The sequence below is a fragment of the Ochotona curzoniae genome, unplaced genomic scaffold (assembly GCF_017591425.1).
Source record: "Ochotona curzoniae isolate NIBS_2020 unplaced genomic scaffold, NIBS_Ocur_1.0 contig_3498, whole genome shotgun sequence".
Lineage (NCBI taxonomy): Eukaryota > Metazoa > Chordata > Mammalia > Lagomorpha > Ochotonidae > Ochotona > Ochotona curzoniae.
The window spans coordinates 31,168,028-31,180,097 of record NW_024465885.1 but is presented as its reverse complement, the minus strand read 5'-3'; the positions used below and the strand labels follow the sequence as shown (position 1 = coordinate 31,180,097).

At 39.1% G+C, this 12,070-nt stretch overlaps 1 protein-coding gene across 2 annotated transcripts in view; it reads right to left on the bottom strand.

The window, feature by feature from the left end:
• CXADR (CXADR Ig-like cell adhesion molecule) overlaps positions 1-12,070 on the bottom strand; it is a 68,892-nt gene that overhangs the window by 17,083 nt on the left and 39,739 nt on the right. For both annotated transcript variants that reach the window (XM_040980660.1, XM_040980661.1), the window contains exons 3-6: positions 8,930-9,134; positions 2,448-2,603; positions 1,084-1,206; positions 130-268 (exon numbers count right to left, since the gene is read on the bottom strand). In XM_040980660.1, the coding sequence (XP_040836594.1) occupies positions 130-268; positions 1,084-1,206; positions 2,448-2,603; positions 8,930-9,134 (623 nt within the window). The remainder of the gene's footprint in view (positions 1-129; positions 269-1,083; positions 1,207-2,447; positions 2,604-8,929; positions 9,135-12,070) is intronic.

Genomic DNA, 12,070 nt, shown 5'->3' with positions numbered 1-12,070 from the left:
GGAGAAGCCAAACCCTTTGCCCAACTTTTCACAGGGGGTAGATGCTTCAGATGATTTAAGAAACACCTAATACTCCAGAAACATAATAAATTTGGTATACATCAGTCAACTCCTATTTCACTAAATTACCTGATATCATGATGGACTTCCTTTTCATATTTTTCTTCTCTGCGCTTTTTGTGACAGCAAAAGACGATACAACCAATGAGCACCAGAGCAAGCAAAGTTCCTATGATCGCTCCTGCAATTGTCCCAGCTCTATTGGAAGCTAGAATTAAAAATAAACAAATTTCAAAAGTTAAAAAAAAAAGCAACACATTCATTGATATTCAGGCAGAAAAACTTCACTACTGTATGTGTTAGGAGACAAATTTTGTAGCCTTCTTTTTTAAAAAAAAGATTTATTTATTATTATTGCAAACTTAAGATTTACAGAGAGGAGAGGCAGAGACGAACATTCTCCATCTCCTGGTTCACTCCCCCGCGAGTGGCCCCAACAGCAGAAGCTGAGCCAAGCTGAAGCCAGGACCCAGGTCTGGGTCTCCCATGTGGATGCACAGTTCTAAGGCTTTGGCTCATCCTCAACTGCTTCCCAGACCACAAGTAGGGAGCTGGATGGGAAGTGGAGCAGCCACGATACGAGCCACTGCACATATTGGATCCCAGTGGATGTAAAGTGAGGATTTAACCATTAAGCTATCACACCAGGTCCATTTTAACCTTCTTAGATCCAGCTAAGGAAATCCATAAAATTAAAGTCTCTTTTGAACTGTATATTCTGTTCTAAGCGTAACAGCGACAAAACCAGAGTAAAAAACTTTGATCCTTAAAGCTATCTTATTTTGCATATAAGAATATTCCAAGTGACTCATACTCATAATGGATAAATATGGGTACAAGAACTGATCTGACATCTTTTATTTTCTAAATAACAGCACGGGGTTTTACTTAATTAGAGCCACAAAGTGTTCTGATCAAATCTGGCATTCTCTTATCCTCAATATGAACTTACTGACTGAATTCAAAGAGACTATCTAGAGACAACAAAAGCATCATCATAGCAGACGGAAAAAAGATACTTACGAGGAACAACATCTAGGCGCAGCAGGCACTGATCAGAACCCACCCGGTTTCTGACTGTACAACTGTATGTCCCGGACAACTCAGTAGTGGCATTTTTTACAGATATAACCGGTGAAGTCATTTCTAGAAGAAAAGAAAAATGGAAAAACTTCAGCATGCGCTGCTCATAGTTTTTAATAAAGGAAAAATCCTACCAACTCTGACAACTGAGCTAAAAGCAAGGCAGACAAAAGCTAGGTAGAGTCATTGGAGTCGATGCATGACTGCAAAACCCAAACATGCCTGCAGATCATATGGATCAAGGTAATGGTAACCATCAGCCCGTCAGTCACAAAGACTCAGTAGAAGCAAGAGTGAGTAATCCGGTATCACAACTAATTTTGAAAGAATATCCCCACAAAAATTTTTACGCAGCAGGAGAAGCTGGCAAACCTCTTTTATCCCCTCAAATAGGAAAAAATATACATGAGCCTGTGGTGTGGCACAAAAAGTTAAGCCACTGCCTGCAATGCCAGTAGCCCATTAAGAGCGCTGGCTCAAATCCTGTCTGTTGTATTTCCCATCCAGCTCCCTGCTAATGCAAGTGAAGATGCCCCTACTGCTTGTGTCCCTGTCACCTACGCGAGAGGTTCAGATGGAGTTCCAGGCTCAAGGCTGGCGGCCTGGCCCACCTTGGTCATTATGGACATTTCAGGAAAAAACCAGTGGAAAGATTTATCCATCTCTATCTTTCCCTCTCACTCTGTAACTCTGCCTTCAATTAAATCTTTTTAAAAAGTAAAAATAAATATTTAAAATACAGTTAGAGAGATCATCTAGTTTTGACTCCTAGAAAGATCAAAAAGAGAGGCAGAGGGGAAAATTTACTTTGGATCCAATGGGCTGGATGAGAATAAGGTAGAATATGGCAAACAATTTGAACAGGCCAATCAGAATACATGGGTGAGTGATCCGTCTTTGCCAACTTATCATTTCCTAGTGAATGTCACATCGTTATTGATTTTTTTAAAGATATTGTGCGTAAGTTACAGCAGCCATGACAAGAATCTAGACAAACTCAACATCCAATTCATTAGTGTTCATCCGATTTATGATCATGAATGTTTCCCATTAGCTGAAAACCCCTTCCAAATATTTACACCCTGAAAAGTGAAATTGGTATAGAAACATTTCTTTTTCATTTATTTTAAATGATACTAAGTTGTAATTACAAAGCACTGAATAATTTTAACGGAAATTTTGTTCTATACTGAAAAGAAGGGGCATTTGAGAATTTCAACATATAATGCACATTCATATACAAGCCCTACTATATTGAAGTTCCAATCAATAGCACACAGCACAATTTATAACACTGGCAGTACCTGGTAACCATGAGTCGGGCATTTTCTGTGAGTCAGACAGTTTTTGCCATTCATATTGTAATGGAAGTGAACCTTCTTTTGGTTCGCATTTTAATTTAAAGTCATTTCCAATTTCTTCTGACCCGTCAATGGAGCATCTTGTACCTGTAGGCTTAACTGAAAAAATAAATTACAATAAAATATTGTCTTTTATTACAATAAATAAATTACCAAAAATAGGATTAAAAATTACAATAAAATATTACAAAAATAATATACTGTTTGTGTTTTTGTAAGTTTCTTAAATGCACACATGGTGCAAAGACACTAACTTCAGAATTTGTTGGTCCTGAGACCAGAAACTACAAAAGCATGAAAAATCCTCAAAGATTACTTTTTTCGGGTATGATACAGTGAAGAATGAACTCAGGCAGCCAGCTGCTGCAAAAAGTGGCGTCTCACTATCTCAGGCAAACCTAGGCTCCCCTGTGTTCCAAGAAGCACACTGGGTGCAAGCTGGGTCACCTGAGCCTGAAGGAAGCTCCCATCACCATTCCTTCCCTACTCTTCTCCACGCCTGGCATGTTGCTCTCTGGGAGTCATCTCCCTCTAGGTGCTACTACCCCCAAACCATGGCTTCATAATCAATTATGCTAATAGCAGGGACAAATCATACAGTACAGTGAGAACCATAAGAACCCAAATCCACCCACAGAGCTGTCACAAATCACCTTCTACCTAATATCCTACCTTCTACTGTAATAAATAGAGCATAAAGCTCTACATGGAACAAACCAGACTTCTATCATGCCATCGTGCTTGGTGTAAAAAAAATCTCGATGGCTGGGAAAATGTATTAATAGACACCAAAATCCACCAGGAAAATTCAAAGTGAAAAGAGGATATTTACTTGGCCTTTAAGTAGTTTCCCCAAAATATGTATTTTTAATTACTAAGGGGAAAATAATTTTATAGAAGAGAAATCCATGAAATAAACCATGTACTAATTAACAGTGAGACATGGCTTCATGTACTCCCTGAGACAACTGGAGAAGATTAAGACATAAATGCAGTATGAATACTAGACTTGATTCTAGTATATAAAAAGGACATTAGTGGAAACCTAAAATGCAAATGAGATAATTAGCTTAGTTCAAAGTATTATACCAATTAGTTTCTTGACTTTGCTAAACTCTCTAGTAGCTTTAAACCTTCTCTATAAAGTCAAAAATCATTTCAAAATAAAAAGGGTATAGCCCTGCCAAGTACCAAAGGTTTGAAAATTCCTCAGCACCTTCAGGACCAGAGTTGACTGTGCTGTAGCCACTGTCAGCTGGCTGAATGGTACAGCTGAAACCAAGTGAGAGCTCCACCTGCCACTAGTTGAGTCACTAGAGACAGAAATTTGGGGCAAAGCTAGGAGTTACACTTCCCTCTAATTTTCACTTTCAAAGGAAAACAATACTGTGGTTATGACTCACGTAAGGACACGGAAGAAAACACAAGAAAATCTTGACTGCTCCTGTGGGTTTCATCTAACCAGGGTATTAGTCACTCCTACTTTCCTGCATCAATGACTTCCTCCTTTCTTCTCTTGCCACTGATTGGTCCCCCTGTCTCCTTCCTTGGTTTGAATTCAAGTTAGAGGAATAGTAATTCCCCCATGGAGTTGACAAATAAGACAAGTGGGTTAACGCTTCCCAATCCATTCTATTAGATGCTGGGATTGGAGTTCGTGTAGAGGTGAATCCTGTTGCTGGGCAGTCATGGTACTGCCAAGAAGGTGCTTAGCCACACTTCGTGTCATCACTGCTACCTCATCCAGCTTCCCTTCAGCATATGTGCTGCCTTATGTTAAAATGTTATCTTCTTCATTCATTTACTAAAAAAAGAAAAGCCTTTATTTATACAATATAAGACACAGAAAGCTAAGATTTCCAAAACAACCATATCCCACAAAGGTTCTTGTTCAGGTTCACTTTACATTCACACAAAAATTTTCATTGTTGATTCTGCTCTAATTTTCCCTCTTCGTAAAAGACGAATGTTTAAAATCAATCTAACACCAAACATTTAGCCCCTTCTATAATCAACCCCTAATCATCTCTACAAAACAAGAAGGTACATGTGGTTGTGGGGAAGCATTTCCTGATTGACTGGCAATGCTCTGGGATACTCCAGGCTCTCCCAACAAGTACCACTTCTTGCTTCTCAAGGTGAGTTTAACAGATGAGAAGACAAGTCTTTGTACTTGAGGCTTCCAGCCTTGAGGATCACTGAAACTCTCAAACATAAGGCCCTCAATTAAAAACTAAATTGTAACTGCCTTATGTTTTGTGTTATTTAGGACTGAACAACAGGAAGTCTTCAAAATCCATGTGGGACTTCAAACAACACCCCTGAGAAAAGCTGTACTCTGCCACAGACCCTGAGAAGAATGCCCTACTGCTGTTCCTTTACGATGACATGCAGTCTCAGCATGATATAGCCATAACAGCTGTTATCCCCACATCCCTTGCAACATTTAGGGTATATTCTTCCATGAAAGGAAATTCTACCAAAAAGGATTTCTATCTAATCTATCCAACAACAAATTTAGTTATTTTAACTCTTAAAAAAACAGAAAGGGTTAAAGGTACTCTACCAAAAGACAAAAGTTGGAGGGGAGGGGGCAGGGATGTCATGGTAGACTGTATCTGGAATCCGTGGACAACAGTCTGTGAGTGGGAAAAAAATAAATCCCAATGCCAAGGTTAAGGCATGCAGACAAAGCTTGATAGTTGGGTGATGGTCCATCAAGATTAGCTGGTTAATATCAATATGGGATATAGTCATCAGTTTGTGTCACATCAATTCCTGTAATTTGACTTCCCCAAACAGTTCAGTAAAAGATTGAGGCATGGAACCTTCTTTGTTGATCTCCTTCCTTAGAAGCAGGCTTCCCTGTGGCTTTCACCTTTTTTTAAAGATCACGTTCTCATTTGCAGATTTCAACTCCTTTGGATATATTCCCTGGAGTGGGATAGCTGGGTCATACCGGAGGTCAATTTTCAGTTGTCTTAGCACTTTCCATACTGACTTTGATAGTGACTGAACTAGACTACACTCCCACCAACAGTGAAGGAGGGTACATTTCTCTCTACATCCATGCCATCAGGTATGTAAGGAATCTCACTAGAGTTAAGTGGAACCTCAACGCATTTTTTATTTATATTTTCCTGATAGCTAGCGATCCTAAACATTTTTTATATGTCTATTAACCACATGAATTTGTTCTTTTGAGAAATGTTAATTTCCTTCACCCATTTCTTCACAAGATTGTTTTTCTGTCAGTGAGTTTCTAAAGCTCTTCTTAAATTCTGTATTATGAGTTCCCTATTGATTGTGTAGTGTGCAAAGATTGTCCCCTATTCTACTAGCTGCTGCTTCACTTTGTTGACCATTTCTTTGTTATACAGAAACTTCTTAATTTGATGTAGTCCCATTTGTTTATTGACTGCCCATACTTTTGGTGACTTTTGTAGATCTTCAACAATACCTATATCTTATAGAGTTCTTCCTATGTCTTCCTCTAATTGTCTGATGCTTTTTGGGTGCAGATTTAGGTCTTTGATCCGTTTAGAGTTGATTTTTGTATAAAGGTGACAGGTGGGGGTCTTGCTTCTTACTACTGCTGCAGGCCAATATCCAATTGTTCCAACAGTGTCTGTTGACAAGACCAAACTTTTTCCCTGGATTATTCATTGGTATACATGTGTAGGCTCACTTTTGCAGTTTCTATTCTGTTCCAATATAAGGACAGTTCCCTTTAAAATAGTAGAGAACATTTAAAACCTTGGAATAAGCCTAACCGAAGATGTGGAAGATCTCAATGATGAAAATTATAGAACATCAAAAAAAAAAAAAAAGAAAAGAAAGAGAAGAAGTCATTAAAAGATGAAGAAATTGACCACATTCCTAGATTGGTAGACTCAACATCATCAAAATGTCCACATCATTAAAAGCAATATACAGTTTCAATGCAATCCCAATCAAAATCCCAACAACATTCTCACAAACAGAAAATATAAAAATCATCTGGAAACACAAGAAATCATGAAAGGCTAAAGCTATCTTGAAGAATAAAAACAAAGCTAGAGGAATCACAATTCCAGACCTCAAAACATATTACTGAGCAGTGATAATCAAAATGGTCTGGAACTGGTACAAAAACAGAGATCAGTGGAACAGAATAGAAACCCCAGAAGTGATGCATGAATGCTTTTGTAAACTGTAGTCATTATACATTTTGTGAAAATCTATTACAGTAAAATCTAAGAAGTATATTTATGGGCCCGGCGGTGTGGCCTAGCGGCTAAAGTCCTCGTCTTGAATGCCCCGGGATTGCATATGGGCGCCAGTTCTAATCCCAGCAGCTCTATTTCCCATCCGGCTCCCTGCTTGTGGCCTGGGAAAGCAGTCGAGGATGGCCCAAAGCTTTGGGACCCTGCACCCATGTGGGATACCCGAAGAAGTTCCTGGCTCCTGGCTTCGGATCGGCATAGCATCGGCCGTTATGCTCACTTAAGGAGTGAATCATCGGATGGAGGATCTTCCTCTCTGTCTCTCCTCCTCTCTGTATATTTGACTTTCCAATAAATAAATAAATCTTTAAAAAAAAAAAAAAAGAAGTATATTTATGAGTAAGTTTATCAATAGTCTTATAAACAATAAACTTTGTAGTCAAATCTTTAAAAGATAACTTTGGCTGTCATGGCCTGCAGCACTAGCAGCCCATATGGGCACCAGTTCCAATCCTGGCTTCTAATATCAATCCACCTCCCTGCTAATGTTCTTGGGCTGCAGGGGACAAGGCCTAAGTTTCTGGACCCCTATACCCACATGGGAGACCCTGAAGAAACTCCTGACAGGCCCAGCTCCAGCTGCTGGGGAGTAAGCCAGAGGATGGAAGATCTCTCTGTTTCTGTCTCTATCTCTCCAAAACTCAGCCTTTCAAATAAACAAATCCTAAAGAAGGAGGGGGAGAAGAACAATACCAGTAAGGACAGAGGAATTAAATACCTCACATCTATTGGTCTTACTAATTGAATAGTCCCCCTATCATATTCTATCTTCTACATACTAAATGCGATATAAAGTTTCAATGCCTAAGTACCCAACAAAAGATATCTTATATCCTAGAAGTGATCTTATATCCTAGTAAGTGATACCATCTAACTTTGGGTAAGTAGAATCTAAGATGATCATATAAGGACAAAATTGCCAATGACTCATTTTTTAGACTGTAACCTCCTCCAAGGTTGGCATTGTGGCATAGGTTATAAAACTGCTGCCTGCAGCGTTGGCATTTCATATGGGCACTGGTTAGAGTCCCACCTGCTACACTCTGATCCAGCTCCTTGCTAAAGTGCCTGGCAAAGCAGTGGAGGATGCCACAATTGTTAAGGTCCCTACATCCACATGCCATACCTTCATAAAGCTCCAGGCCTCAGACTGGCCAAGCTCTGTTTGCAGCCATCTGGGGAGTGAAACAGAAGATCTCTACCTCTGTAACCCTGACTTTCAAGTTAATAAATTATTTTTTAAAAAACTAAAGAAACATTTGTTATATCTGCATATATTTGATATTTGATTAGTCATCATATAAATCTCATTATCTTCTGAATAATGAAGATACACCCTTAAAACCCACTACACAATCCTGAAGTGAATGAGATCTGACAGGTTTGATCATAATTAAATCACTTCATGTTTCAAAAAAAAAAAAAAGAAAGAAATAGGCCAAAGCCTAAGAAAAAAAGAAGATTCGGTTTCAATTTCCAGCATAAATTCTGAAGAGAAGGCAACAAACGCCCATCTCAAAACTGCTAGTTTAGGGTTATTGTAGCATGCTGTTGATTGAAAAAATATTCATGACTGACACCACAAAGGAAAGAGATCCCTTCAGCTTGGAGTTCTGGAGGTCCAAAAGCATGTCAGTAGCACTGGCTTCACTTCTGATGAGGAACGTTTTTTGGGAGAGGACAAACAGGTGCATGAGGCGGAGAGGGAAGGAAGAACTGAGCCGATTCACGCTGTAGAATCTCACTCCTGAGAGAACTTAACCCAATCTTGTGGGAACTACAGAAGCCCCTGTGACCTAGTCACCTCTTCGAGATCCTACAGTTACACAGAGGAACTGAATCTCAACCCAAGTTCTGCTGGGAAGATACCAAACAAACCATAGCAAGATTCTTCCACCACATCACACTATTCCTTCACTTATTTTCAACACATGGAGTTTCACAAAGCAGCTGGTCACTCAGGTTTTTTACACCCCTTCCCCCAAAGTGTTAGTTTTATGTTTTATGCCAATAAAGGCATTAGAAATACTTCAAATGTTTAAAATTATTACTCACAAAAGCTAAGTTTTGTCTTACATAAATACTGCTGTTACCACAGTACTTCTGTGAGCACTTACCCCGTTGCTAAGTAACACATTAATACAAATAAAAATAACTTACCAAGAACTGTTAGTTGAACCTTCTTACTTGAAACACCAGGAGCTTTTTTCACTTTGCACTGATAAATGCCGACATCTGATAACTGTAAATTTGTTACATTTATTGATGCATCACCAGACGTGATATCATTACTAATAAAATGTACTCGTCCTTTCAGATCTTGATAGTAGTCTACATAAACTTTGTCTCCAGAATATAAAATAATCTAAAAGAAAATCAAGGTAAGATTGAGGGAAAAAAAAAAATCAAACAAGACATACTGTTTTATTAAAGGAGCTTGAATACACAATGTTACTACAGAGCCCATCCAGGGAACACAGTATGATCAGAAACTCAACAATTCTCCAAATAACAGAATGAGAAAACAGAAACGTTAAGGTTAAGATGATCCCAGAGAAGGTTTCCACACTGACTCTTTTTTCTATTTTCAAGTTTGCAAGAGCAACCTCCTGCCTGCTGATTGACTCCTCAAATACCCACAATCAAAGCTCAGACACACAGCAGCCAGGAAACCGACTCAGCTGTCCCCACTGGAGGCCTCCTAGATCTGCACTGTCTGGAGTTGGCTATCGAACTCAGATACTCTAAAATGGGAGGTGGGTGTCTAAACCTGCCTCCTGTTAGAGACTTTAATAGTCATCACAGAAGTCTACACTTAGGGGAAATACAATCCTCATTAAATTTGACTTAGAAGATAACAATTGCTATCACTAACAATCTTTAAAATTAATTTAACATATTTCATGGTTATCTTAGACTTAAAGGCCAAAGAGTGTGCAGCCACACTCAAATAATAAACAGGAGCATGATCACAGGCCATGTCCTGCAAGCTGCTTTCAAATCAGAATTACTGCTTATGGTACAATTTAATCAAAATCAAAATCAAAACGATCAAGAACACCTTTTCCCAAGTTGATTCTATAGGAACTTCCAGAGTGGAAGCACATCAGTTCTTTCTGTTTGCCTTCTTTCCTACCATCCATTTCTGATCTTATTTATATAGTGTCTGCAACTAGGAGACATTTAAGTCTGCTTATTAAGAAAATAAGAGGTTGAAGAATCACAGCTGACTTGAATACGACCATCACTTTATTTGCTTCACACCCACTTGTCTACAGCAGTAAGACTCCACAAATGAGATTTCTCTAACCATATTTAACTATTGAAATAAAATAGCTTCTATTTCCATTATTCCTTATCACTTTGAAGATTTATTATGTTTTCTTTACATTTTAAATTATTTTGTTTATGTAGGGTACATACTTTTCTTTTTTTCTGTTTTTCTCTTTTATTTGTTTTTTAAATTTTCTTATGGGCAGGGTAAATCAATATCATGTATTTCACATTACAGATTTAAGAATATTATTTATTCCAAGGCTGACAGAGTGAGAAGGTAAAATGGAAACAAATCTTCCATCCGTTCACACTCCGAATGGCTGCAACGGTTGGGACTTGACCAGGCTGAAGCCAAGTAGCCTGAGAGTACATCTGGGCTCCCACACAGGTGGCAGAGTCCCAAGCCACTTGGGCCGTCTTCCTCTGTTGCCTTTCTTTTCACATCAGCACACAACTGGATCTGAGCTGGAACCCCAACTGGCACTTCGATGCGGTATACAGGCATCGCAGGTGATGGCTTAACTCACTAAGTCACAACACCTGTACCTCTCTGAACTTTCAAATGCTCATTTGGCTACACATGTGCGTACACACACTTAAAAGTCATTTAAACAGCCCTCTCCCTAGTAAAATGTGTCCCTATCAACGGTTATTTCATAAATCAGCTTCACTTTTTCCCATGAAAAGAACATGAGAATAGAGTAACATTTCTATTCACTTACAGCAGACAAAATTGCTCATGGAATATAGTTTTTATTTTTATTTTTCATGATATAGTTGAAGAGGGTCAGAGATTTCCTCTTCTACCCTTCCCATTCCCTCCCCACCGTTATCCCCATACTATTACAATAGACCTTCAGCAACAGTCAGTAACATATAATTGATTCTTGGTGTTTTGTTTGTTTTACTGAATTCCAACAATCCTGAAGTATAATTTTTCCTACCTAAGGTTCATGAAGTAACAGACAACACAGGATCATGTAAATGATAACAGAAGTGCAGATGAAAGAGTCAGAGACGGGGGTTCAAATCCCAGTTGCATCTATCGTCCACTAAGGGACCAAGCCTGGGCATTTGATTCTCTGGACCCTTTCCTTCCTTTCTGGATGTGTACTTTTATAGTATCATTTTTTAAGACTTAAGTAAGCATAGACAATTAAACTATAATACACTGCCCAGGGTATAGTGCATGATAACTATTAACTAAAGATCACACAGGGAAGAAAGGCAGAAATCTCTCTAACACAATCTTCTGATTCCTAACCAAACTGTTCACTAGCTTCAATACAGTAAAAACAGGCTTCAGGTTGGCATACACTGCCCCTGAAATTCCACATACACATCCACTGATGCATCAGCTTTCCCAAATTCTTTTCCTTTGCCTTTAGACAGAAACTACTGTGTTTTAGATTGCAGTTAGATTTTTCACACATGGAAATGGATACTCAAAGGTTCTCACAACATCTCCAGACAACAAGGCTGTGCCTCCCACTCAACACGGAATACCTAGGGTCTTTTTCCCCACAATTAGATGCACTGCAAGTTCAGGTCACCCTGTGTTTCCTGGTCTCTATATATGGCTCATCGTTGGCTTCCTTATTTCAATTCTTAATCCTGAAAGATTGAAGAGCCCTAGTCTCCTACCCTAACCACAGAAGGGATCAGGCCTGGACTGTAAAGGACAAAAGCAGGAAACTGCGGTGTCGGAATACATCCAACAGGACAGCTGGCACAGCGCAGGCCTGTGGGAGTCTGTTGAGAAGAGGCTCCAGGAAAGAGAAGGTAAAGGGCTTCTCACCCACAGTGCATTCTTGTACCCAGTGAGTCCTTGGGTGTGCTTTCATGCTCTCCTGATATACAGCAAACATCTGTGCGCTAGCTAGCCAATTATCCTAAATCAAAGTAATGTTCCTTATTAATATCTCACACCGACAGTGCTTTGATCCTGGTGCCTTGCTAGCTCTTCTGGAACTCCCTGCTTACACATGTGACACGTGTTGTATATTAAACGTGATCACTGTAACT